The sequence below is a fragment of the Pleurodeles waltl genome, chromosome 7 (genome assembly GCF_031143425.1).
Source record: "Pleurodeles waltl isolate 20211129_DDA chromosome 7, aPleWal1.hap1.20221129, whole genome shotgun sequence".
In the NCBI taxonomy this organism is placed as follows: Eukaryota; Metazoa; Chordata; class Amphibia; order Caudata; family Salamandridae; genus Pleurodeles; species Pleurodeles waltl.
The window spans coordinates 389192095-389219721 of NC_090446.1; the positions used below are offsets into that span (position 1 = coordinate 389192095).

Here is a 27627-nt window from a genome sequence, read left to right on the forward strand (position 1 = left end):
TTGTAGATAATTGTTTATAGGTGTAAACATACATACAAATACAACTAAGCATTATGGTAGTTTATTCTGCACTTGTTAAAAAATAAGTAAACAAAAAAACAATATCCAAAATGAGAGTAAGTAATAATAGTATGATAATTCCATTGTTATTATCTACACTAGATACACCGATATATAGCCTGAAGGATACAAGCCTGAATCCAGATAGTTTGACATCATCTTTGGGCACACACAAAATAAATGCACGATGTACATGAATTACACATATACTAATTTCATATAGATACAACATTTTGAAAGGCAGCAACGTGAATCTCCAAGATACAGCACAGCCATAAACGGGCATTTAAAGAGCCTGTCAAAAAGTCTCCCAATCCGCCATACCCTTCAAACTATATTGAGCCTGTTTGCACAAAATAACATATAGCAAAATGTACAACCCCTGATATTTCATCTATGCTAATAAGATAGGAATGAAAAGTACGATCTGAAACCTTACGCATGAAGTGTCCACATACTGTGCACAAAGTACTATCATACAGTCAGAGCCTGTGAAGTTAGGGTGCATATTTGTGGTCAGGTCAGTGTTTGCCATAGTTGTGTGATTGGGGAGGTGAGTTGGAGCAAATCTTTGTGTCCTTTAGTAATGAGGAGATTTCACCCAGTATAGTGTTGATTTTGAGTTCCAGTTGGAAGATTATGGGGATCAGTTGAGAGGCGGTTGGTTCTGTGGCAGAAGAAGGTGTAGGCTGGTGGCCGCCGTAGACTGGGGGAGTGCTATGTTTGGATCTAGTCTGAAGTGGTTCTTGGATTGTGAGGATTCTAGTGAGGTGATTTGCCCTAACTGTGAAGGGATGTGGTTCTTGATGGAGAAGGAGTTAGTTCCTTAGCCTCATAAGTTTTAGGACTGGGGGAGGATGTATGAGAGGTTTAGGTGGAATTGGTGCGATGGGAAGTGGTAGGTTCGATTGAAAGAAGAGAGTGTAGCTATAAGTTCTGTATGAGGAGCAGGTAGAGAGGGGTTGAAAGCGGTTGACATGGAGGCGCAGAGAGCGGGAAAGTTGGTCGAAAATCGTGCGGTTTTGTCCTGAGACTTGGATTAGGATGTTTCCATTTCTGTATATGGATATGGAAAGTTCGCCATCGAATTAATGGGATGGGTGTATATTGAGTTTGGATCCATATGGGATGTTGAGAGTGTTGGTTACATGCAGGTGCTGTAGGAGATTTTCTCTCCATTTGGCAGGTTTCTTGGTGTAGAAGATGAAGTCCATTATAATTTCTCCCTGTATTGAACGGCAGTAAATGTCAGTTATTACCGTTTCTGGGTGTTGCTTATGAGTTTCTTTGTAGTTTTTCAGAGCTTGTTTGGAGAGATCTTGTGGAAAATGTATACAGTAGGAATTGGGGCCATGCCTTTCAATAGATGTGCTGTGTGAGGCCATAATAGGGCTTCAGGGGGTAGTTTTAGGATACTTAGGTGAGAGTTAATAGGGTAGGGACAACAGAGTGAGATGGTGGTATTTGTGTGTGTTAAAGGGTTTGTTGCAGTAGTTACTAGGAAGAGAGAATCAGTCACCTACTTTTCACTATGCAGTAAGCTGTACTCAACAATGCCACAAGAACTTGTGCTATACATGAAATACTCCTAACTCGCCCCTCCTCCCCAGCTGCAGGCAGTTCAACATAAGAGTGTTTTATATATATATATATATATATATATATATATATATATATATAAGTAGCACTATTTGGAAGCAGTTGGGATAGGCACGTATCACAGCCGTAAATCCTGTAAGTCCATTGTTTTCAAATTTCAAAATATCCTCCCTGCATAGGATATATCAGAAAAAGGTAACACATTAGGCAGTCAGACAATATACAGTTCATCCAATATATGTTGTCTCCTTTTATAGACTAGTCCTCAGCATCAGCTGGCGTACCACCGGCAGCACGTAGATCTGCAGCAATCTGCGCCCAAGCAGCCAAATCATCTTCAAGGTGTACATCTCATCTCCCATATTTCATTCTTCCTTCTTCTGCTACTGCCCGTTCAAGACACATCTTGCAGCTATCCAGCATAACATGGTGGTCGAGATCCCATCAGTCGAATAACAATGCATCGCTTCGCCAACAGCAAGCCCAGTAACAAGAATCTATGACTAGGTTTCTACCCATATTCAGCTCCAAGAACGCCTGCTCTGTGTAGGCAGTATTAATGCCCAGATTACGTATGACTTCCATCCACACCCCCACCTCCCTCCAACCCAGAGCATCACTATTGGAAGCGCCTCAGGGCTCAATACAGACAGATTATGCGGTGGCAACAGATGAGACTTGCAAGCTTTCACAAAGAGTCCTGTCACCTTCCTGACGTTCTTTAAGACACGTAAGAGCACTGGGACAGATTCCTCAGAGTCTCGCAAATACGTTAGCCCGTTGTCAGCATATAAAGACAAAACATGTGTTGTCTTTCCTACTGGGATCCCCGGGGATGAAGTGTATGATGCAGCAGCCCTGCCACTGGCTCCATAGCCAGGGCATAGAGCAGGGGTAACAGGGGACATCCCTGCTGTGTACCCCGGTGAAGTTGAAAGATGAAGACACCATACCTCCTGTACGGACTCTAGCAGGAGGTCCAAGTTAGATTTTTTTGGTACCTATCCTACCTTTTTCCAGAACACACCAGAGGTCTTGCCACGTGACGGAATGGAACGCTTGTTTGATATCTGGAAACGCCAGGGCGTAGGAGTCCTCATTTTGGTGTGGGCATGAATCACATGGCACAGTCTGCGAAGATTATACTTGGCGCTTTGTTCTGGGATAAAGCTGCATTGATCTTTGTGCCGAGTGTCGGGAGGCACGGTAGCAGGCGCACAGCCAGCAGTCCTCTCAATATTTTAACATCTGTGTTAAGGAGCGAGAGTGGTCTGTATGAGGAGTCTTCAACCAGGTCTTTGGTACCAGTACTATGAGGGCCTCGCAGATTAACTCAGGAAGGTGTCCATGCTGGAACGACTCCTGATACACGTCGAGCAGTCTATCCGCGGTAAATCACCATATTTGTGATAGAATTCTCCTGGGATGCTGTCACCTCCTAGGGTCTTAAAGGTTTTTACTGCTGTATTGTTGCCAGGAGTTCCTCTTTTGTACTAGGCTCTTCAACTCCCAGGCGCAGGAGATCTATCTTCCCCAAAAAAGGCTGCCCAGTGTTCATCCAGATCCCTAACGTCACTGGCATAAGCGTTACTGAGGTGGGCACGAAATACCTCATTAATCGTGAGCTGGATATTAACCAGGGGTTCCACTCATGACGCGCAATACTATCACTGCTTCCTGAGACACGAGTTGACGGACTAAGCGTGCCAGAATAGCACCAGTCTTATCGCCTGCATGTTATCTCTGATGGCATGCTTTGCACGTGTACTTATCCAGTCTACACCAGTCGTCCAAGAAACCCTCCTGGACATGCTGCCAGTTGTTAATTTTTTGTGGGCTGGAAAGTAACTCCTTCCCTATTCCTAGATTTTAGGATTTCCTCCTGGGCAAGCGCTCGTTCCAGTTGCCGTCAGACTCCATAAGTGGTCTTAGGGCAGATCCCTCTAATCGCATCATGGGCTCTACAGCTCCAGCTCAAACCACGGGTCACTCAGGGCTCAGCGTGCAGGCACCACAGCAGGGCGAGTACACTTCTCCTTATGGATAAGAGACGTGGCGAATGATACAATAAATTTCATGCTAAATAGGAAACCTCCTTTGCTTGCTGCACCAGTCCAGTAGAGACTAGACAATAGGTCAAGCAGCTGTGCATCACTGTAGCAGGGATATAGCAGGAGAACACTTTTAAGGTTGGATGCGCAAACTCACACCGTCTAACAGTAGGCAGTGCATGAACTGGTGTGTCCTGCCCCATTCCCAGTGTTGTATACATTTATCAAGCCAAGAATACCAAAATTAAACAACTAGGCTAGGGAACATCACACTACAGTGGCAGTGAGACATTGCCTCAAGCCAGCCTCCACAGCGCTTGTATCCTGGAGCCCTTTTGCCCTGCCACCTAAAGTATAACAATACATTTAAATAATTAACCTCATTATTGGTTCCCCCCACCCGATCACCCCCATCAGCAACAGTATCCCCAGTAAGAAAAAACATAGCAACACTCATCACATCACAGACAGTGAACCAAGAAAGAAAACAATGGTTCTCCAGAATATATACCCAACAAGAACCATTTCATAATGACTGGGATAGCTGTCAGGCAGCTAATACCACATCAACCTCACCACGTGGCATTCATTGCTTGGGGAGGTCCCCCATCAGTACCATCTATACCTGTTCCAGAGGCAGTGCACATAGTCAGGAAAGAGTCTCTTGAGAGGAGGCACTATTTCTGTGTCTGGGCACACTTAAGTGTATATACAGCCCGAAAGATGGGTGTCCTATTTTTCTGGAATATACGCTCTACCCGCATCGCTAGCCCCGGAGGATCCGGGATACAATGAGTGTTGGGCTGTTAACATGACCTCAACTGAGAGCATTGTTTTTACCTTAGCCAAAACAAAAGCTGCAATCAATTCTTTGAGGCCAGCAAAAGCCCCTGGTCCAGATAAGATCCCAGGGGACCTGTTTAAATCAGAACCAAAGATATGGGCATGGTACATCAACTTACTGTCTAATGCCATAGCAGCTGGTAGCCCTATTCCAGATTCCTGGCGTGGCGCAGAAATAATACCGATTTATAAAAAGGGTGATGTAGGTTCACCTGCAAACTACCGTCCAATCAGCCTTATTGATATCCTTCAGAAGACGTTTGCTAAGCAAGTCTTAGATAGGCTTATCGATTGGATCCAAGACAACCAAATTTTATCCCCCTTACAGGCCGGTTTTCGGCCTAAAACCAACACCATGGACCAAGTCTTCAGACTGTCATTATTATTTTGGAAGTATGTCACCCTATCTAAGCAAAAACTTTATGTTGCCTTTGTAGATCTGAGATCTGCATTTGATCTTGTCCCAAGAGAGAAACTTTGGGGAGTATTAAATAAAATCGGTACCCCAGGAAACTTAGTGCATTTAATTAAAAGATTACATGAAAAAACATTTGCACAAGTTAGATGGGGTAATCAGGGGGAACTCACCGATAAAATAGAGATTAGGAGAGGAGTGCGCCAGGGTTGTGTTCTTGCCCCAACGCTATTTACATTGTTTATCAATGAGGTGGTGCAAGTCGTTTCCAACTGCCAAAATGATGCTCCATCCTTGAATAACCACAAAATTCCAATTTTGCTATTTGCTGATGATTCCCTCCTGATCTCCAGAACTCCTACGGGTCTCCAGGCACTTGTGGATAAGTTTAGTTCATTCTGTGTTGACTATGGGCTTGAACTCAACCACAGTAAAACCAAACTTATGACCCTGGGCTGTGGCCCCACAAAGAGATACTCAATTTTTTATAATGGAACCCCCCTAGGTATGGTAAGCTCCATAGATTATTTGGGGGTGAGAATTAGTAACAACCTGCATTGGGGGCCCCAAATCGATAAAAGCTTAGCTCTTCTGGCACAGAGATCTGGGGCCATTTTACGCTTTCACAAGTCCACCTCTGAGAGAGTGATTACTCCAACTATTAAAATTTACCGAGCAAAGGCACAGAGCGCTGCGGTCTATGGGCCAGAAATCTGGGGGTCCTCGAACTCTAGCAAGCTAACAGTGGGGGAAAACAACTTTGTAAGGTCAATCTTGGCCTGTCCTCGTAGTACCCCACTGCTGCCAATGTTCTGGGACCTCGGCCTTCCACGCATTTCAGATGTAATTGCCCTACGACCATTGCTTTTCTGGGTCCGTGTATGGACCACCCCTGAGCTATCCACATACAAGGAGTCTATTCAAGACCTTTTAGTTAGACCAAATGTACTTAACATTTCTTGGTTTAACCACATCTCAAAATGGTTTCATAGATTGGGTCTTAGTGAGTTTTGGAGTCATCCAGAAAGTATAAGGAAGGATCAGAAGAATCATCTGAAAACTGTTTACTGGATACATGTCAGGGAAAACTATCTGCTGTGCTCAACACACGGCAGATTGACGTCACAATTCTTTGATTTTAAATGGTATCCATATTTGGAACCATTTATGGATACAATTCTTGATCCATTAAGTAAGAGTCTATATATTCAGTTCAGATATGGTTGTCTGCCTCTTAAGTCCTATGGCAGTACGCGGAGTGCGATCCCAAGTCCTGACACTTGCCCGAGTTGCAATCAAATTTCAGAATCTATTGTACATTTCATGTTTATATGCCCTGCCTATTTGATTGCGCGTCGGAAGTGGTTACGATCTGTGTGCAGTAATATGGGGATGAGACACTGTATTGTTGCCTTAAGGATCATGATGAGGGAAACTTCTCTCCCTCTATCTTGTGCGGTTAGCAAGTATATTGTAGCTGCTTGGCATATGCGTACAAAACTTTTGGGGAAACAATGATGATGAGGACCAAATGTTTAAAAAAAAAAAAAAAAAAAAGTGTGTTTTAGCTGCCAAATTTTAAATACACACCTAGACTGAAATAAAACCCCATGTTTAATTTAAATGCTAAGTATTAGGGGGTTTAGTGTCTTTTTTAAGGAATTTTTTTTATGTGTTTTAAGGCTGACATATATGTTTTTATCTCTTTCTTATCTTTTTAACCTAATTCCTATCTGCTTTTTTCATTTAAATGTTGGTTGTTTTGCTTTTATGGTTGAAAGTAACCGAATAAAGCTATGTGTTGATGATGAAGTGTGAGCAGGCAACCTAGAAGTATCCAATTGTCTGTCTTTCCTACTCTTCCTTCCTAGTGGGACGAGTGTGAGTGCCTGATCAGAGGTGTAGCTCCAGATGTTGCCAATGTCAGGGCAAGAGTCCCCGCCATAATGTCTGCCCAATCACTGGCATCCCTTGCCGTGAAGAAGTGCGCTTTCCCTTCATGCACCACACAAAGTTTCGCTGAGCATATCAGGCTGTAGCGCATGTTGAGATCACGTAGATGCTTTTTTATGTCAAGGAAGGTTTTACATTGGTTCTGGAGTTTCAGGGTATAGTCCAGGAACATAGCTATCTGTTGATCCTCAAAGTTTGGTGGTCCCCTCATCCGTACATGTTGTAAAATTGCATCACAGGCTCGAAAGTTGAACAAGCGAGCAATGAGGGCATGCAGCCAGTGCACCTGGGCGCAGCAGAGGGACCAGCGCCCAATGTGCTTTCTCAACAGTAAAGAATTTGGACAGTTTTTGTTGGTGAAAGGCTTTGGTAAGTCAGGCTGTGGAATAGTTCTGCAGATTGCCCTGCCGTTTTTTCAAGAAATCCTATAAAGCGCAGATTATTTCTTTTGGACCTTCCCTCAAAATCTTTAATACATTCCTCTAGTTTGACCGTGAGCTTTTGTAAGGCTGACACAGCGCCCTGTAGTCCAACAACCTTTTCGCAGCAGATCTCCCACATTTCCTTCGATTGTTGTTACTCGTTCAACAACTTTGCGGAGGTCGGTCCTAAGTAGATTAACATCTGTGGCCACTGAATCTATTTTTGCAACCATTTCCATCCGGGATCCCTTAATAGTGTCCATTAGATCTGAGAGTGAGGGGCCATCAGCAGCCCGGGCATCAACTCAGTCCTCTGAGTCTCTCAGTGGGACTGCCTCTGGTTTGTCCAACAGGAGTGAGTGCATTTAGTTTGCTATTTTGTTGGTGATATACTCACCTTGTCTTTTACCATGGTGACCCCGCACACGCCCATGCCCAGTGTCTCTCCACCACTCCAAGCCCCCTTAGGTATTATCCACGGTCAACCCCCATTTTCTAGAGGTACCCCTTGTCTTCCTGAAGGAGTGGGAAAGAGTTGCATCCCCGAGGTCAGCTCCAGAGTCAATTGTTAGGTGACAACGTCAGAATGCAAATTCAGAGGTGTCTTTAACCGGTGCTACCAGCCCGCTGTATGAATACTCCAGGGACAGTGCCTCTCCAGGGGAGTATCAATCAGAAACCAACTGCTCCCAGTGCACAGTGTCAATACTGATCACAGGACCACCAGCAAGGTGAATCGTTCAGTTTGTGGATCTATAGTACCGTTTAGTCGTAATCAATATAATGCGTCTACAGTGTAAGTTCCCCTAGGGGATGCTACCCATTGCTCGCCGGGGCCAAGGATGCACTATTTTCAGGTCGGGCACTGCACTTCAGTCAGCAAGGTTTCAAGCGTATAGCACACAACACACTATACAGAGGAGTCTCTGCTCCTATGAGTGCAGTGAGTTATGTCACGTGCCTCTTAACATTCAGTGTCACGGTGTAGCATCCTATTCTTATATGTTCCTGCAGTTCCCAAAGGCTCATCAGAACCTGCTGGCATCTATCAGGGAGAGGTAGGGAGCAACCCAACTCACACCGCGGGTCACCTGAAGAGAGCGATCTGCAGCCACACAGCTCGGGCCACTAGTGCCCCATCCAGGGTCGCGACCAGGGTGCTCAGGAATAGTTCTCCTTGTCACCTCCAGGCTGTTAGCCAAGGTCCTGTGACACAGCAATATGAGACCCCTGCCCACCCCCACCAGTCCGCACCCTCCAGTCACTTACTGGGGCTTTCAGCTCGACATTGGCAGGACCTAGGGGGTGGCGGTCATGGAGACTGCCAACCCGCAAACGTCCATCAGGTCTCGATAGCTGCCCCTGTGGGGAATGAGTGTCTCTCTCCAAGACCGGCGCACACTATCCCAATCCGCTGATCCCCACGGCATGCGCAGCCTCCGTTTATGTCCCTTGGGTACAAGGATCAGGAGCCGCCACCCCAGCTCTACAGCTCCGCCGCAGGCACCAGGTGATCTGAGCACAGCTGATTCAGCACTGCCTGCAATGGAGTATCATGGGTGCAGGTCGTGCCATGTGGGCCTCTGCAAGTTATGATGTCTGTGTGAGCCTCACAGCAGCGAATGGGTCATCAGTGCCTGAATATTGCAGGTAGGGTGCAAAGTACGGTGCATAAAAATCCCCTGTTCTGAAAGCATGGAAGGACCTTGGGAGTAGAGGGCCATCTCTCATGAGCACCACACTGAGCACTCTTTATTCTCGTCAAAATCTTAGTGTGCAGGGTGAGTGATCAGGGTAGCGCTTGTCGGGAGCAAAGCCTCTCTGTGAGGAGAGCAGCTACAGTCTCCCCCTAGGTGGTAGCCAGCCTAAAGTGTACCGGACTGTGTCCTGAGCGCCAGGGCCGTTGATGTGAGTCTCTGGGTAGGGCAATGAGTTCAGCGCAGATGATGGGGGACTGAGGAGTTCTCTTTGCTAAATATACTGATGCTGAAAAAGCGTGGCTGATGCAGAAGTAGAGAGACTGGCGCAGTGGGAGCCGACCAAGCGAGGTGGAGGGAGCTGATAGCAGAGGGGGCAGTGGGCTCATAAACGTAAAATGAGGTTTGGGATGAGTCCAAGGAGGGATACATGAGGGAGGAATCTAGAAAGGGTCGTTTGGGAGATTATTGTAGAAAAATGAGTTCTGGGGTGATCCAAGGAAGGATAGAGAAGATACGTGTCTAGAACAGGTTATTTGTGACATCGTAGTAGAAAAATGAGGTGTGGGATGAGTTAGAGAGTGTTGGTAGAGGATATATTCAGAGCGGTATAGACATGGAGTAATGAATTGGAGAGAGCCAAGGGTTGATTTCTTCTACAGTAGGAGTAAAGTAATAAATATATAAATACATAAGTGCATAGAGAGGGTATACATGTGTAAGGAAGATAATATATCAACATTTAGAGTTGTATTTTATAAACTCAGGCTTTCAAGTGTTGCAGTACTTTAGGCTTATTTCTTTGTATATTTTTATATGTATTTCAATAGTGGGTCACTTGTGGATAAAATATTTACATATTGGGTTAGGTAAATAAAACGTAGACCTTTAAGCATCTAATCAAATAACGTATGTGAAAACCATGCAGTGACCGGTATACTTTTTAAGCATAGAATAATATACGTATATAAATATATGTATGTAAATATATATATATATATATATATATATATATATATATATATATATATATATATATATATGTGTGTGTGTTCAATGGCATGTGTAGCTGCAGATACACATGCTGTGCATTGCTTCCGCCATCTAGTGTTGGGCACAGAGTGTTACAAGGTGTTTTTCTTCGAAGAAGTCTTTTCGGAGTCACGGGATCGAGTGACTCCTCCTCTCGGTCCTACTGTGCATGGGCATCGACTCCTTTGTTAGATTGTTTTCTTTCCGCTGTTGGGTTCGGACGTGTTTCCTCTTGCTCTGAGATTTCGATTTGGAAACTCTAGATAACTTTCTTTGACCGTCGGTATTGTTTCGATCGCGTGTTCATCTACAGTCGAGCCGATAGTACCGTTGAAAACCAAATTTCGCCCTTCTGGGCGCAAGCACCCAGCTAGGGCCTGTTCGGGCCTACCACGTCGAAGCCTGATAGATCGGACTCCATTCCAATTCTGTTCTCGCTGACACGTGAATTTCCATACACAGACCAACACCTGGTATGTAATCTGTGTGTCTCTCCCGATCACCGAGAAGAGGTTTGTGAAGCCTGTCAATCGTTCCGATCCAAGAAGTCACTATGTGACCGGAGAGCCAGGGGACTGGAAATGGTGTTGAAGAGTACGGAGTATATCGACACCGTTGAGGAAGAACAGGTGCAGACGGCAGTTTCCATTCAGGACACCGACTCCAAAGAAGACTCAGAGGAAGATAGCCAAATCATCACTGCCGGTCAGTATGTGAGGAAGAATGCCCCTATGCCCACACCTAAAAAATCATCGAAGGCCTTGGGTGCACCACTGCCAGAGAGCCATGGTTCAACCTGCAAGAAAATACTCGGCGACTGACTTTCGGGTTCAGTGCCCAAAAAGCCAACACCTACTTCGATACCAGAGTCAAGCAAATCCACCAAAAGCTCCACTTCCGAGCCGCGTCATTGTCCACACTCTTTGGAGTCGAAACCTCTACGTCCGCCCTCGGAGCCGAAACAACAGGCTGTATTTTCAGGCCCGAAAAAATTGCCATCTTCGGAGCCAAAAAGGTGTTCTTACACAGAAGAACAAGGACTTTTGAGCCACCTAAAGCAGAGCTCCAAGTCATATGATGAACAATCCTCTAAAGCATCAAAACCATCAGAATACATTTCTGAGGGCACAGACATTTAACCTATTCTAGAAATCATGGATGAAAGACAATCAAGGATCCATATCCATAAAGAGACTGGGAGGATCATTACTGCACATCCTCCACAGACTAAAAGAAAGTTGGCTTTTCAGGAACATCTTGATACTGCTCCATCACCAGCAAATATTTTTAAACCTAAGGAGAAGCCATTACCTCTGCATACTTCTCCCCCACATTCTCCACAACTTTCTTTTTCACCACCACCCATTAGCCCACCACCATTGCCTTCACCAACTCACTCAGACTTATTCTCATGGTGATATGGTTGATTCTTGGGATCTGTATGATCCAGATCCCATACCAGCTAATGACCCAGACATATATCTTTCAAAACCTTCCCCACCAGAGGATACAACTGCATACACGCAGGTCATCTCTATGGCAGATGGGTACCATTGGGTACTCATGCACAGTGGGCCTTTAGAAGAGGATTTCCTTTTTAATACCTTATCCACCACGCACTCATGTTACCTGTTCCTCCCAATGCTACCTGGCATGAGCAAGCATGCAGATGAGATATTTAAGGAGCCTGTTAAAGCTAGGGTTTTAACACCACACATAGATTAGAAATATAAGCCTGCACCTACAGATCCTGCTTACATTACACATCAGGTACCTCCAGACTCAGAGGTTGTCAGTGCAGCCAGAAAAAGTGCCAATAGTCAGTCATCAGGGGATGCCCCTCCCCCTGACAAAGAAAGCAGGAAGTTTGATGATGCTGGCAAGAGAGTAGCTACACAGGCAGCTAACCAATGGTCCATTGCAAATTCACAAGCCTGGCTAGCAAGGTATGATAGAGCTCACTGGGACAAGATGCAGGAGCTATTATAAGACCTGCCAAAAGAACATCAGAAAAGGGCTCAACAAATTGTTAAGGAAGGTCAAGCGATTAGTAATAACCAGATAAGGTCTGCCCTTGATGCTGCAGATACAGCAGCTGGAAGTGAGAACACTGCTGTAACCATACGCAGACACGGATGGTTACGTTCTTCTGGATTCAAACCAGAAATACAGCAGACAGTACTGAATATGCCTTTCGATAAGAAACACCTGTTTGGTCCTGATGTTGACACCACAATAGAAAAACTTAGAAAAGACTCAGACACTGCTAAAACAATGGTAGCCCTATACACAACACTTTACAGAGGCTTCTTTCATAAGCAGCAATTTAGAGGAGGATTCAAGCCCCAATCTACGGAGGCTTCTACCTCCCAGCCTAAACAAGTTCAACAACAACAGTACCAGAGAGGGGGATTTAGAGGCTCTTATAGAGGCCAACACTTAAGAGCCAAAGGCAAATTCCAGGCCTCAAAAAATGTCCCTACCCCATAAAAACAGTGACTTCATAAGCATGCCAAAGCCCCACACATCTCCTGTGGGGGACAGAAAGCAGCAATTCCACTCCCAATGGCAAAATATCACCACTGACCAATGGGTACTCTCAATTATCCGCAATGGTTATTGCCTAGAATTGAATTCTACCCCTCAAAATATTCCTCCCCGTTATCACAGGTTGTCCCCAGAACACAACGTTGTATTACAAGAAGAAGTACAATCGCTACTACTAAAAGAGGCAATAGAAGTAGTTCCAAAATCTCAACACAGAACAGGGGTATACTCACTATACTTCCTCATTCCCAAAAAGGATAGCACTCTCAGACCCGTTCTAGATCTCAGACCACTAAAGCTATATATCCTGTCTGAACACTTTCACATTGTAACTCTGCAAGACATCATTCCACTATTACACAAACAAGATTACATGACTGCATTAGATCTCAAAGATGTATATTTCCACATACCGATCCATCCAGCTCACAGAAAATACCTAAGGTTTGTGATAGCGGGAAAACATTACCAATTCACAGTTCTACCATTCGGCATAACAACAGCTCCAAGGGTATTCCCAAAATGTCCAACAATAGAAGCAGCTTACCTAAGAAGACAACACATACATGTCTTTCCTTATCTAGACAATTGGCTAATAAAATCAAGTCATTTTGTACAATGTCAACAACACACTCAATGCACAATAGAAACCCTACATACATTAGGGTTCACTCTGAATTACCAAAAATCACATCTTCAGCCAGCACAGGTGCAACCTTACTTAGGTGCTTTTCTCAATACACAAAAAGCATTAGCCTATCCAAATACACAAAGGATTCAAGCTTTCCAAAATGTCATACCACAAATGCAGCCAAATCAACAATACACTAAGATTTATCATGAAACTATTGGGAATGATGGCATCCTGTCTAGCAGTAGTACTGCATGCAAGGCTAAACATGAGAACACTACAACAGTGCCTCTCACAGCAATGGTCTCAAGCACAGGGTCAATTGCAAGATCTAGTGTTGTTAGACCGCCAAACACACAAGTCCCTTCAATGGTGGAATCTCAGCAATTTAATGAGGGGGCGATCATTTCAGGACCCTGTGCCTCAGACCACAACAGATTCATCAATGATAGGTTGGGGAGCTCATCTCAACAACCTTACCATACAAGGGGAATGGGATTCAAAACAGCCAAATTATCACATAAACCATTTTGAATTATTAGCTGTGTTCTTTCCCCTAGAAGCGTTTCAACCACTTCTCAAACACAAGGCTGTCTTGATAAAAATAGACAATATGACAACCACGTATTATCTAAAGAAACAAGGCGGACACATTAATCTTAACAGTCCCTTCTAGACCAAACAATATGGAAATGGGCAATTCACAATCACATTCATCTACTCGCAGAATACATTCTAGGAATACACAATAAGCTAGGGGATCTCCTAAGCAGAACACACCAACAGATACATGAATGGGAGATTCACTCTCAGGCACTTCAACAGTACTTTCAAAAGTGGGGAAAACCAGAAATAGACCTATTCGCAACAAGTGAAAATGCAAAATGCCAAAACTTTGCATCCAGACACCCACATCTTCTGTCCAAGGGCAATGCTCTATGGATCAACTGGTCAGGGATATTTGCTTACGCTTTTCCCCCTCTCCAACTACTTCCATTTCTGGTCAACAAACTGTGTCAAACCTCTCTCACCATGATACTAATAGCCCCCACGTGGGCACAACAACATTGGTACACAATTCTCCTAGACCTGTCAGTAGTACCTCACTACAAACTTCCAAACAGACCGGATTTTCTAACACAAAACAAAGGACAAATCAGACATCCCAATCCTAGTGCTCTCAACTTAGCGATTTGGCTCCTGAAATCATAGAATTTGGATACTTGCAACTTCCATTAGAATGTATGGAAGTTCTCAAACAAGCACACAAGCCTACAACTAGAGAATGCTATGCTAACAAATGGAAACAGTTTGTTTATTACTGTCAATCTAAAAATACCGACCCACTTACAGCATCAATACAAGATACTGTATGCTACCTACTTCAGTTACAAAAGTCTAACTTAGCTTTCTCATCTATTAAAATGTATCTTACTGCCATATCAGCATATTTGCAGACTATACAACATACTTCTCTCTCTCTCTTGTTCCAGTTATCAAAGCCTTCATGGAAGGACTAAAACATATTATTCCACCTAGAACAACAACATTTCCTGCTTGGAATATCAATATTGTACTCACAAGACTATAATGGGTCCACCTTTTGAACCCATGGATTCCTGTAAGATTCAATTTCTAATTTGGAAAGTTGCTTTCCTAGTAGCGATTACTTCATTAGGAAGAGTTAGTGAAACACAAGCATTCACTCTCGAAGAACATTTTTTCCAAGTACACAAACATAAAGTTGTACATAGAACTAATCCAAAATTTTTGCCAAAGGATGTATCACCTTTTCACTTAACCCAAACAGTAGAATTGCCAGTCTTCTTCCCACGGCCAGATTCAACTGCAGAAAGAGCCCTTCACACTCTTGATCTTCAAAGAGCTCTAGTGTATTATGTGGATAGAACAAACGAGTTTAGAAAAACTAAACAGCTTATTGTTGCTTTTCAACAACCTCATAAAGGTAATCCTATCTCTAAACACAGATTAGCTAGATGGATTGTTAAATGTATTCAAACATTATACATTAAGGCAAACCGACAACTTTTATTAACACTTAAAGCACATTCCACTAGGACAAAAGGTGCTTCTATGGTATTCTTAGGAAACATACCAATGGCAGACATATGCAAAACTGCCACATGGCCTACACCACATACATTTACAAAGCATTACTGTGTGGATGTACTTTCAAAGCAACAGGCCAATGTTGGTCAAGTTGTCCTAAAACCATTATTTCAAACAACTCCAACTCCTGCAGGCTAGCCACTGCATTATTTTGGGGAGAACAACTGCTTTTTAGTCTATGCATAGCACATGTATCTGCAGCAACACATGCCATCGAACGGAAAATGTCACTTACCCAGTGTACATCTGTTTGTGGCATGTAGTGCTGCAGATTCACATGCACCTTCCCTCCTCCCCAGAAGCCTGTAGTCATTGCAGTTTCTTATTTGTACATATGTATATACATTTACATTTGCAAGGACATCTACTTTACTTATTACTTTTATAGTACATTTACATTCTTACACTCTATCACTCCTTCCTACACCCTTCTGCTGGAAAACAATCTAACAAAGGAGTTGATGCCCATGCGCAGTATGACCGAGAGGAGGAGGCCCTCGATCCCGTGACTCAGAAAAGAGTTCTTTGAAGAAAAGCAACTTGTAACACTCCGAGCCCAACACTAGATGACGGAAGCAATGCATAGCATGTGAATCTGCAACACTACATGCCATGAACAGATGTACGCTGGGTAAGTGACATTTTCCATTAAAAAAAATATATATATATATATACATATATGTTCAATGGCATGTGTAGCTGCAGATACACATGCTGTGCATATCCCGCCATCTAGTGTTGGGCTCGGGGTGTTACAAGTTGTTTTTCTTCGAAGAAGTCTTTTCGAGTCACGAGATCGAGGGACTCCTCCCATTTCGGCTCCATTGCGCATGGGCGTCGACTCCATCTTAGATTGTTTTCCCCGCTGAGGGTGAGGTAGGAGTTGTGTATATAGTAATAATGCCCATGGCTATCAGTTTACAGTACCACATTATGGCACACAGAAGGTAATTTTGTCTGCAGTTGAGATAATATTTGTGTCCATATGCTAATACTGTGGGAGCTTGTGTTTATGGGTCAATAATGCAAAGCATTTATTAATAAAGTGAGCACACTAAATACATGTTGTAAGCTAGGGCTGCGGTACTGGCAGTGGTTCCAGTAAAAATAATGTCTACACAAGTTTGCAGAGTTCAACAGTATGAGGCTATATGTAATGCTCCAAAATGTTCTCTTGAAAAAAAGTTTTGCTAAATTATTGTGAAATGTTAGGTACCATTTGTTTGAAGCATTCAGTGAAATGTTTTGATGTATGCCAGTATTTCCCAAAAATATTCCTGAGGGAAAATCAGTGAAACCACGTTCAACAAGATTGAGAAACATGAAAATAAACAAGCACTGGCAAAGCCAATAGATCTGACATTGGTGGTCAGTCTTTTGGTTCTGTCAGCACGTGTCTTTTTTTACATGGCTTTTATAAAACTTTATTTTTGTGGGAGCTGCTAAGCCCTCACCATTGTAAGCAAACATTGGCAAAAATCAAAAATATTTTTGGTTCTCAAAAAACACACATTGCCTCATTGTCTGGCACCAAGAAAAACTACTTTGTGTGCCAATATACTCCTTGTAAAAGAGCAGATTACTATCCCTCACAGTGAAGCCAGCAGGTAGATGGCTATAGAGAAAGAATACATTTTGATAAAAACAAACTGTCTTGGTTGACGCCAGACTGAATTAGGGGCCTAATTGTTAGAGAAAGTTGCAAAAGTGCACTCATGCTGCATGTCTTTGTATTAGTGCAGGTATGTCATGAATTTGTGTGAATTTACAGAAGTAGACCAGGAAATCATACTCCTAGAAAATATTTGTAAACTGCATTTTAGCACGAGCAAATATGCATGTGCAGATCGCTCATGCGAAAATATGTTGAGTGTTTAGAATTTCACTTTCCCTTTAACCACTTTTTTCCCCAACCCTGGAAGAAGTTTTACTTCTGCCCTTGTCAGGAGTAAATTTCCAACCTTTCCCAGTATGGGAAAAGATTAAGGAAGAGGTTGTAAAAGCCAATAAAGCATACACTCCAGTAGGTTTGCACAGCCTCAAAAGGGCATTCCAGCCCTGGAACTTTTGTTTACCACTGCCTCCAGCCTCAGTATGTAGATCTGCAGAAAGGTGGCAAATTAAGGAAATTGCTAGTATTCAAGCCCTAATGTAGTATTAGCCTGGCATAATCGGAGAGGCTATTATCAAAGCTCTTATATAATGAGATTGTTGCCATAATGTGTTGCTACTGTACATGGCACCAAAGCGACAAGTAGATTTTTTTTACAGGACAAGTAGATTTATGAAGGAGCATGCCCTATGGACATGTAGATATTTTATTAAATTACACACCCTTGCAGTCTTTTGAAGATAAGATAGTTAGCTGTGGATCTTATGTTTAGGGCTAAGGAAGTCCATAGTATGACTGCTTGAACAGTGAAAGATGTACCACCTATGTTTTTTTTTTTTCTTGTATGGTGGGAGTTTGAGGAGGAATGTTAATCTGGAGAAGACGTTCCTTTGTTGAATGTATTTGGTGATTTTATTCCTGATCAAAAGCGGTCCTGTTCAATGTATTGCTTCATAGGTGATAAAAGGCAGCTTCAAGGTGGATCTTCTGGCAGCCGGTAACCAATGTAGGGCCGTCAAGGCAGGGAGATGTGGGCTTGTGGCTTTACATGTAGGAGTACTCTGGCAGCAGAGCTCTGAATCCGTTGTAGTCTTTTCATAATTGAGGTAGATGATCCATCGTGGAGGCCATCAGTATAATTAAGTTTAGGCAGTACGAGTAAGATAGTAGCCTGGACCTTGTGCTGAAATCCCAAGTAGAAAAAAAGGTTCTAGAATTTTCATAGTAATGAAGCTTGATCTTGCTAATTTGTCCACTTGGGCATTCATTGATAACTTGGAGTCCATGGTTATTCCAAGGTTTCTTACATCCTTGAGAAACTTTAGGAGGTGGTCTGAGATCCTCAGGTCATGTGCCGTGTGGGTCATAATTTTTCAATAGCAACATATGAGTATTTCAGTTTTGGAAGCATTCAATTTGAGGTTGCTCCAGATCATCCACTGATCAACTGCTCTGAGCCAACTGAAGATTTTTGAGTTTCTAATCCCTTTAGGGTTTTCAAGTTTAAGGAGTATGTGTGTGTGTCAGCTGCATATTTATAGCATGTGAGCTGAAATTAATTGATCATTGTTGGTAATGACTTCATGTAGATATTGAGAAGCAATGATGAGGTGATAGAGCCTTGAGGGACCACTGCTTTTGTGAAGTGCGGTTTCGATGAGAAAGGGGGAGTATAGATGACATTGGTTTTGTTTAAAGGTAGGATGTGATCCAGTCGAGAGCAGTCCCTTCTATGGCTGCTTCATAAAGTCTTGGTATTAGAGGATCATGGTCAGCTGTGTTGAAGGCAGCTGAGGGATCCAAACGAAGTAGTGCAGTGACCCCATTCCAGTCTAGTGTGTTTTTAAGGTCATCCAAGATGGCGATGAGGGCATATTCTGTACTTCTTCCTTGGCTGAATTCTGAAGTCTGGTAGTCTGACAGTATGGTTGTCTGAAAGTATGGAATTATCTTGGCGAATGCTGCTCTTTGATATCAGTTTGCCCAGGAAAGGCCCATTTGTAATCGGTCTGTAGTTGTTGGGGGTCATGCTGGTCCAGGTTTGTTTTCTTTAATAATGGGCATATATGTGCCTTTTTAGGTCTTCAGGAAAGAGTCCCATAGTTAAAGAATTGTCCATAATTCTTCTAACCGATGTGGCAGCTGAGGTAGTTAAATAAAATGTTTTTGAAGATTTGAGGTGGACAAAGGTCAGAACGGCAGTTGCCTGGCCTGCTTGCTTTGACCAGATCCATAAATTAATTTGTGATATTTGTTAGAGGGAACGCAGAGGCTGAACTAGCCTACCTTTGGAGGGTATATTTGGAAGTGGGTTGATGCTGGTGGTTTTTCTTTGTTTTAAATAGGAGTCCAACATGTCTGTTTGGGTGTGTAATGATTTGCCAGATTGTCAGTGAATTCTTGAGTAATGGGATAAGTTCCTTCTGTGCATTTTAGGTTTATGAAATTCTTTGAGAAATTAATAAAATTATTTATTTGTACATTTAGCATTTTGAATTCTGTGAATAGTGCATTTTTTAGCTTAGTTAATTGTTGGCTTGTATATTCTGTTACGTTTCTGTAGGTGAAGTTTGTCTTAATTGCTGTTTGTTGTGAGCCAGGTGCTTAGCAGCTTTCTAATTTGTTGTTTTATCTCTTTTAGGTAGGTATTTCTCCAAGGTGCTTTATTTCTTTTGTCTTGTTTGGTTCTTCTTAATGGTAGTCGGATTTCAAAATTTTCCTGTAGCCACTCCAAGTTTTGAATTTATTTTGTTTAGATGTGTGTTGGATGTTAGTTGTGTTTCTAAGTATTCAAATTTGAGCTTTTTCCACAGTAGATAGGTGGATGCATGAAAGGTAGTCTTAAATGTGTTACTTTGGGGTTTTTATTTTAGAAAGGTAAAAAATGGTGGTTTAGCCAATGTGACTGGACTAATTCTTTGAAAGGTAACTAGTTCTGGATTTGCAAAAATGGCATCAGTGATGTGTGTGACTTTGTGTATGATCTGATGTTTGTTCAGTGTGTCTAGGCCAGTGAAGATAGTTTTTAGATGGATCATTTTTGGTTTGTCAAACTAAATGTGTAGGTTCACCAATAATGTATAGGTTGGAGTGTAGTATTATAAGGTTTGAAACTGTGTATAGAAATGTGCCTGGGAATGTTGCATTGCTAGGTGGGTGGTCTGTAAAGGAGAAGGAAGTTAAAGGAGGAAGTTGGCATGTGGGGTTGAGGGCCTCACACCCTTGTATGGAAACGTTCTCAGCTCTGGTGAGATTTATTGTTTGCTTGAATATAACAAATAGTTCACATCCTCTTTTGCCTATGTGATTTTGTGGGATAGTTTGACAGCCTGGAGGAACAGTTTCATGCAATACTGGGCCAATGTAATCTCCCAACCATGATTCAGTTATGAAGAGTAAGTCAAGTTGTGTGTCAGTAAGTAGATCGTAGATGTGATGCTTGTTTTTAGAGCGTGATCGAGCATTTATTAGTAGGAGCTTAGAGGTTGTGTTTTGGTGGTGTTGTGACTTTGTTTTGTAGAAGAGTGAGCAATATTTTTTGAAATTGTAGCGGGTGCGTCATTAATGCTGGTATTAGCTGTATGAGGATAGCAATAATGTTGTTTTTCTATATCGTATTCCTTATCCAGCATTCTTACAAGGCATTTTCATGGGTCTGCATGTGTATGTGATGGTGGTTGAGAGTGAGTTGGTGAACTGTGTTGTTTTTGTACAGTAGCTTTGTTGTGTAATAGACATAAAGATGCTAAGTTGTGATGAGTGGCATGTTTATTTTGTTTGTTTAAGGTGGCAGGTGTATGGGCTGAGGGTGGTGGTGGAGCACGTGGGTCCTGTTTTAAGGCTCTAAATTGTGCAATGGATGATAGATGGGTTAATGGCATTTGTTGTGTAGTGGATCCTGTTTGATTTTATTGAGAATCAGGAGTTTGCTTAGCCTTCTGGCTTGCAGACCTGTGGCCCCGTCACCTAGTGATTTTTAACCTACTTAGCTTGCTCTGTTTTAGTGCATTTATGTAATTATTTCTTCCAAGCTGGCTGCTATGTTTATAGTTAGGAAGATGTTTTGATTTCACGTTATCAATGCCACTCTGTGAAGGCATCACTATCAAAGACAAGTGATATACATAGGTATTCACATCATGTCCTTTTCCCACTTACGTGTGACAGGAACACAATGTACTTTTGGAGGTAATTGTTTATATAATTACCACCTCAAGCATGCCTTCTTACAAGCAGGCCTTCTTATCAGTTGTTTGGGAACATACCTGCGTCAGGGGTACTACATGATCTGTATACATACATCTCATGCAGACAAGGTTATCAGAGGGACTCCTGTGTATAGAGAACAAAGCTGGAATGTGATGATTAACCTCATTTTTACTATATTAACTCCTTGATTTAGCATTCTCCTTAGATGTGATTCCTAGGTCCTGAATGTGAAACCTTCAATGTGTTTTGATGTTTTCATTGACATGCTTTGTTTATATCCCTTCAAAAAATGGTTTTGCAGAATTGGTGCCAAGCTGTGAAGCAAGCTCTTCTTGCACTTCCAAAAGGAAAATCCCTTATTTCTTTTCTAAAAGCTCTAAAATGATGGTTCTTTTGGATCTCTGTGATTTTCTGGTTACGCGTTTGCTTTCACTGGTCATGTTGGCGCCAAGATATTGTTTAGTCCTTTGCGTGTACATAGACACATTTTTATCACTATATTGTGTGTTTTTTGGTTTGCCATCATGAACACGTACTTCAGAATGGAGCATTTGTTTTATAATTTGTTAGCACATCAGTAGCACAAATAACATTTTACAATAAATAAAACAGTTTCCGCAGTGCCATCTACATACCAGGCATACAACATGAAAGAACATAACTCAATATTAATATGACCTGGCTTGCTACAGAAGGTTGTGCGTTTCATGCTATACTTGCGTATTTTGCAGGAAATGCAGATGAGCCACCCCCAGCAGACGACAGACTCTGGTGATCCAGGTGGAGAAAATGGTCCTGCAACTTCAAGCCAGTTTACAGCAGGACCTCAAACTATGAATTCTCACCCGCTAACCAAGGTCTGTTGTCAAAGATAGGAATTAAGCTGCCATAGAAATATTTATGTAAATACTGTACTGCTACAATAAGTCACCCAGGGTTAGCTCATGCGCATGCTGCATACATTACCACATTTCTACCCTGTCGGTGCATTTTAGCTAGTCAGTTGGGAAGGTACCCTGGACTGCTGCACATTTTTAAATGTACGCTTTCTGTTGAAAAAAGCTTGAACCCTACAGCGCCCACCCTGCCTCTTTCATGAACCTGCACCTCTCCAGCCATTGCTCTTCATATAACGGTAAGCGGCCAGACCCGACTAGTATTCCCTGAACAGTGTTATAGACGCATGTTTTGAAACACTCTGCTGTGCAGTTTTCAAACTTGGGATACATAAGAGCGACAGGTGACTCCAGCGCTATTATGAGGGATTAGATTTACATTCTGTGACCAAGCAGAGCACGCACAGGAGCAGACTTAAGTCGCTGCCTTAAATGGGTGAAGTTTGGGTTGCAAACAAACTGAAAAAGATGGGCAGGCTGAGGACTTGGCCCATTGCCCTTAAAATAGCAAAGAGAAAACAGGATAGAACCACTTCCAGTGGGGAACTCTTTAATTTGTTGATTGATGCGGATATCATAACCACTTCCCCAACATATGTCGCTTTGTGCATTAGGGAACTTCCCCAGCCCAACTGTTGCATTCCCATTGGGTGATACAGCAAGACGAGAATAAGCAGCTGAGGCTAAACAGTATTGGCAAGGCCCATGCGCCACCTTTGAGAGAGGAGTACTGACGACAACTGACTGTGCAGATTTGTAGCTCTGATGCTCCCCTACCTTTTTTTTTCTATTTATTTTACTATTCTGAAATGGATGTTGGCTACATTGGAACAGTAAATGAAAAATGCCAAACTTGACTCTGGTGTATCGTATTGTATGCAGCACATGCACGACAGACATTTTGGAAAGGTGAAGCAATGTTTTTTCATCATTCCAAGATAGCCACTGCATTTGAACATGCTTTTTCAGACATCGTGATGCACCAGCGGTCTGTCATGTTTTCATATATCATTCCTAAATGGCCAAGGGCCTTTTTAAATTGGTGCACAAAACAAATACATGAAATACTCAAATAAGGAAGAGAGGTCACTGAATAAACAGCAAACTAAATGTATGGATTTGTACTTAATCTTATTTCAACGCGTCTTGTGCCAGGTATATAGACCGGGCACATATTTCTAAGAAATGATTGAATATTGAAGGAATGGGCACCTCATGGATCTGAAAGACACATGCCTATTTTATGTCTCATATCAGTCAACTCGTCGACAGTATTTTTCTATGAGACACGTTTCGCTCCCAGCTATTAAATTATTGTGGGATCTAAAGGTTCCCATTTCCATAAATGTCTAGCGTAGCATGGACAGATTTTTTAAAAATTCGATTGGAAGCCCTTCTGTGTCATTATGAATTCACCACTATGTGTCCCAGAAAGCAATGTAAGAACCTGGACCCGATGAGCTGCTCACGGGTGGGCTTGGGAAACTTGCTAACTCTCCAAATCGACAGATACACACATTTTCTATAACCTACCTCTTATAACAAAAAAATAAAAATAAAGTACAGCCATGGTTGAGTGAGTTCTCAGAAAACTGAGCTGCACAAAAGCAGGCCTCGCCAGCTGTGGGAGCCATCCTCACAAAGGCAGGGCAGGCCCGTTGGCAGGTGCTCAGTGCTGTGAGTGGGGCATTAACTACTATTTCACTTTTGCCTTTAACACCAGCATTCTCCATGCAGACGAAGCACCTCCGTACCTTTTACAGGAATATGAAAATGAACCATTTGAATCGATGTGCCCCAAGACAAGGGAGATAAGTTCTCACACACTTGTGTTTTCTTTACAGCGCACTGGCACTTTTCAGAAACCACTAGAAAGCAGGTTCCTGCTTGGAGCTTTGTATATTCACCCCGACGTGACCTCGATGCACCTGGGAGTTTTTTCTTAATAAAACCTCAGAAAGGAGGCATGTTACGATTCCCAGAGTGAAAAAAATAATGCATTGAGAGTCGCGAATATATTGGTTTTAAATAATTTAAATCTAAAAATATAGATTGTAAACATAGTAAACAATTCACTTACGCTCACACACACACACCAGTTAGTAGGCAAACTTGAATGCAGCAGGAGGAAGCCACTATTGGATGTATGGTGGCATGAAGTGACATGCGTCTGCGTACAGTCAATAAGAAGCCACCATTTTTTGCTGTCTGCTGGAAGACCTTTTTTGTGGCCAAAATGGTAAATATTGTCTTTATCGCGCTTCTTAGCTGATTTTGTGATTATTTCATGAATCCCAAAATCACAGATCTTTGGAGGGTCGGACTTTAACTACTTACATCAAACTTACCTGATGTCCAGCAAACTGACCCGGTTTGACTGTGCTAGGCCAGTGACATGTGAGAGGTGCAGACTGCGAGCAGTGGATTTTCTTCTTATGACCTGTGGGGAGTTTTTGGGTAACTATGGCGAAGAAACCAGTACGGATTACGACAATTAGGGTGGAGAGTATGGCACAGGTGTGCCTGTTTAGCATCCTTAAGGACCTCAAAAAGCTGAACATGAAAAAACCCACAGTGTCGCTTGGTCTGATGCTGGCCAAATGCAGAATAGCAAAACATTGGGTGTCATCACAAGCCCCTCAGGTGCAGATGTAGTGGAAAGATTTATTGAAATGGACAGTAGTGGACACACAACACATGCAACAAACACAAAACCATGAAAAATTGGAGGAGGACCTTGAGAAATGTACGGGATGAATAATAGAATTGAGGCTCATCCTTGTGATCACACACCTAGTGAGGCTTACAGAGGAGAGAGGGGACACTGACTATCATACAGCACAGCTTATGTCCAAGAGAGCAGCAAGTGATATGGATATGTATGAGCCTGCAATACTGTACAATTGGACTGTCTGACACCTCTGTATCCTACCAAGATGGTTGCAATTACAATGTTTGTGTCTATTTTGTTAAAATCTAATAAAGAGATTTTTAAAAAAGTTTTATCTTGGGCTCACAAACAACTGCACTTTGACAGCAAAGTAGATATATTACAGAAAATGTGTTGGGTAGACATAGATCAATAAGTGTGATTGTGCTAACAGAAAGCATTAACAAGTCAAATTGACCCATCGTCATTAAGCAGACGTCCACACCTCTGATAACAATATTAAATTATTTGGCGAGTGTGAAAACATTTATGCATCGCACACTAATGGTTTTAATGATGAATGAAGTAAATGGCGTGCATTTTCATAAACAGTGTATTCACAGCAGGATACACTCAGTTCTTATGTAAAGATGTATGTTTTAAAATGTACAACATCGAAAGTCAATTCCCTTGAATATTTTAAGTTGTTAATTTTTAAAAGACTGCGACCTTAAATTGTGACATAGCGTTTGTCCTTCACTGTGGTGAATTTAGATTGTGATACAGCTCTAATGCTTTACCCTAGACACTTTGGTTTCCTCTAGAATAGTCTGATGTGATATTCTGCAAGCACCAAACAAATGATATCTTGGTTATATGTGAGCAAGCCACTTCAGGTGCCTCTGCTTTAACCTAAAGAAATATATTTTGTGTTCTGAAAAGTCCATGTACTACACCATGTTGGCGATTCAGTGCAAAGTAACGTAATTTTCAAACCGACTTTAACATTTGAGATTCCATAAAAATAAATATTTTATTTTAAAACATTAGCTCAAAATTATTTCTAACATGTTTTCCCAAGTCCAGGGATTATTCATAGAAGACATGTTCTGCTGTTTATTTATCTGTAGGTAAACATTAATCATGACCTTTGAAAACATAGTATTTTGTAACTTCTCAATCCACCCTCCATCTTAAAAACAGCAGAAGTAATCTGTACCAATGACATTTTGAACTAGAAATCTGAAATTGGAGAAATGTAGGTTCTGCTTCTTTTCAAGTTAATGGCAACTGAAATTGAAAATAAATATTGTTTTCAAAATGCTTTTCGTTTTTTAGACATCCTCTTTTTAATTACCTAAGAGCCATATGCAGAATGTCCGTTTAGCTCCACTATGTTTGTAGTTCCCGTTCTCGAAAAATATCTTCCGGGAACACTGGTTCCTTTTATATAGAAAAATGTCTGGTTTCACCTGTATCGGCTACCAATAGCTGTAAATTACCTGTTGTTATGCACAATTGCCATCTAAAGTCTGGCTTGAAAAGGTACAAGAGTTTGTTTGAAGACGTTTGTTTCAGGGTGACTGTGGTACCTTTCCTGAAATCCACAATGTTTTAGGGCAGACTCACACCTCTGATTTTTTTTCTGCCATCTGATTCAGAAGAACTTCAAGTGTTCCATTACTGCAGTGCATCCATTGAGAACTTCAGCACTAAGGCGCAAGGAAACTGTGGATTTCCTCTGTGGCATTGAGCACTGAGTAACTGCAACTACTTTGAGATTGACTGGTCATAAGAGCTTGTGGACAGTTTGAACGAGGGTACCCCATGTGGAGCCACATCTACAGTCTCCGGACAATGCCCAGTGGATAAACTGATCAGAGATATTTGCTGACACTTTTTGTTGTCGACAGATATTCTTAGGTAGTGTAGAAGATTAGAAAATAAGACTGGCATCTATGACACTAATCCTGATTCCCCCAACGTGGCCATGCCACCCTTCGTACTCTCTGTTAGAGGTTTCCATTCATTCACACGAATAGTTACAACATCCATATTTCCTCAGTAAGGGGAATTAATTAATTGTCCAACCAATAGTCCCTCATTCTTGCAATCTGGCACCCGAGGTCTTAGAATTCTGGTATTTGGTGAAAACATGCAAATCCTGAAAGAGAATAGAAACCTAGTACCCATGCCTGCTGTGTGACTAAATGGAAGGATCTTGCCAATCACTGTTCTGAACCACACATCCAGCCTTTAACAACTACAGTCCAGCATATTGTCTGTTACCGTTCATACTTAAAGAAATCTGGACTACCATATAATTTGATTTGACTACACTTAGCAACAATAACTGCCTGTCTGCAAAATTGATAGAGCCAGTTAATCTTTAACATTCTTGACATTAAGACTTTTAAAGCAGGTCTTAAAAGAGTATTCCTTCCTCGACTATCCTTTTTTTCATCTTGGTACCTTTATATTGTCCTCAGTAGAGTTATAGGGACACTCTTTCAGCCACTACACTCGTGTCCACTGCAGTTTCTCTCTAAAAAATACTTTTTATGCGTGTCAACTCTTCTAGGAGAGTTAGTGAGCTTTAGGCTTTGTCAGTTGAGGAACACTTACGCAGGTGCACAGACAGTTGTGCTAGATACACACATTTGGTTTTTGCCAAAAGTTGTATCTGGACTTCATGACAACCAGTCCATTAAGTTACATCTTTTTCCCTCACCCCCTGTCGGTAGCAGAGAAAGCACTGCACACATTAGATGTGTCAAGGGCCTTCACATACTAAGTCGACCATATTCCCTCTCTTAGTATTAGTAAAACCAACAACTTTTTATTTTTGCTTTTATACAGCTACATTTAGCCAACCCCATC

General features: G+C 42.1%; 1 protein-coding gene across 2 annotated transcripts in view; it reads left to right on the forward strand.

The window, feature by feature from the left end:
- LOC138304101 (protein MTSS 1-like) overlaps positions 1-27627 on the forward strand; it is a 545913-nt gene that overhangs the window by 409909 nt on the left and 108377 nt on the right. For both annotated transcript variants that reach the window (XM_069243840.1, XM_069243841.1), the window contains exon 11: positions 21933-22058. In XM_069243840.1, the coding sequence (XP_069099941.1) occupies positions 21933-22058 (126 nt within the window). The remainder of the gene's footprint in view (positions 1-21932; positions 22059-27627) is intronic.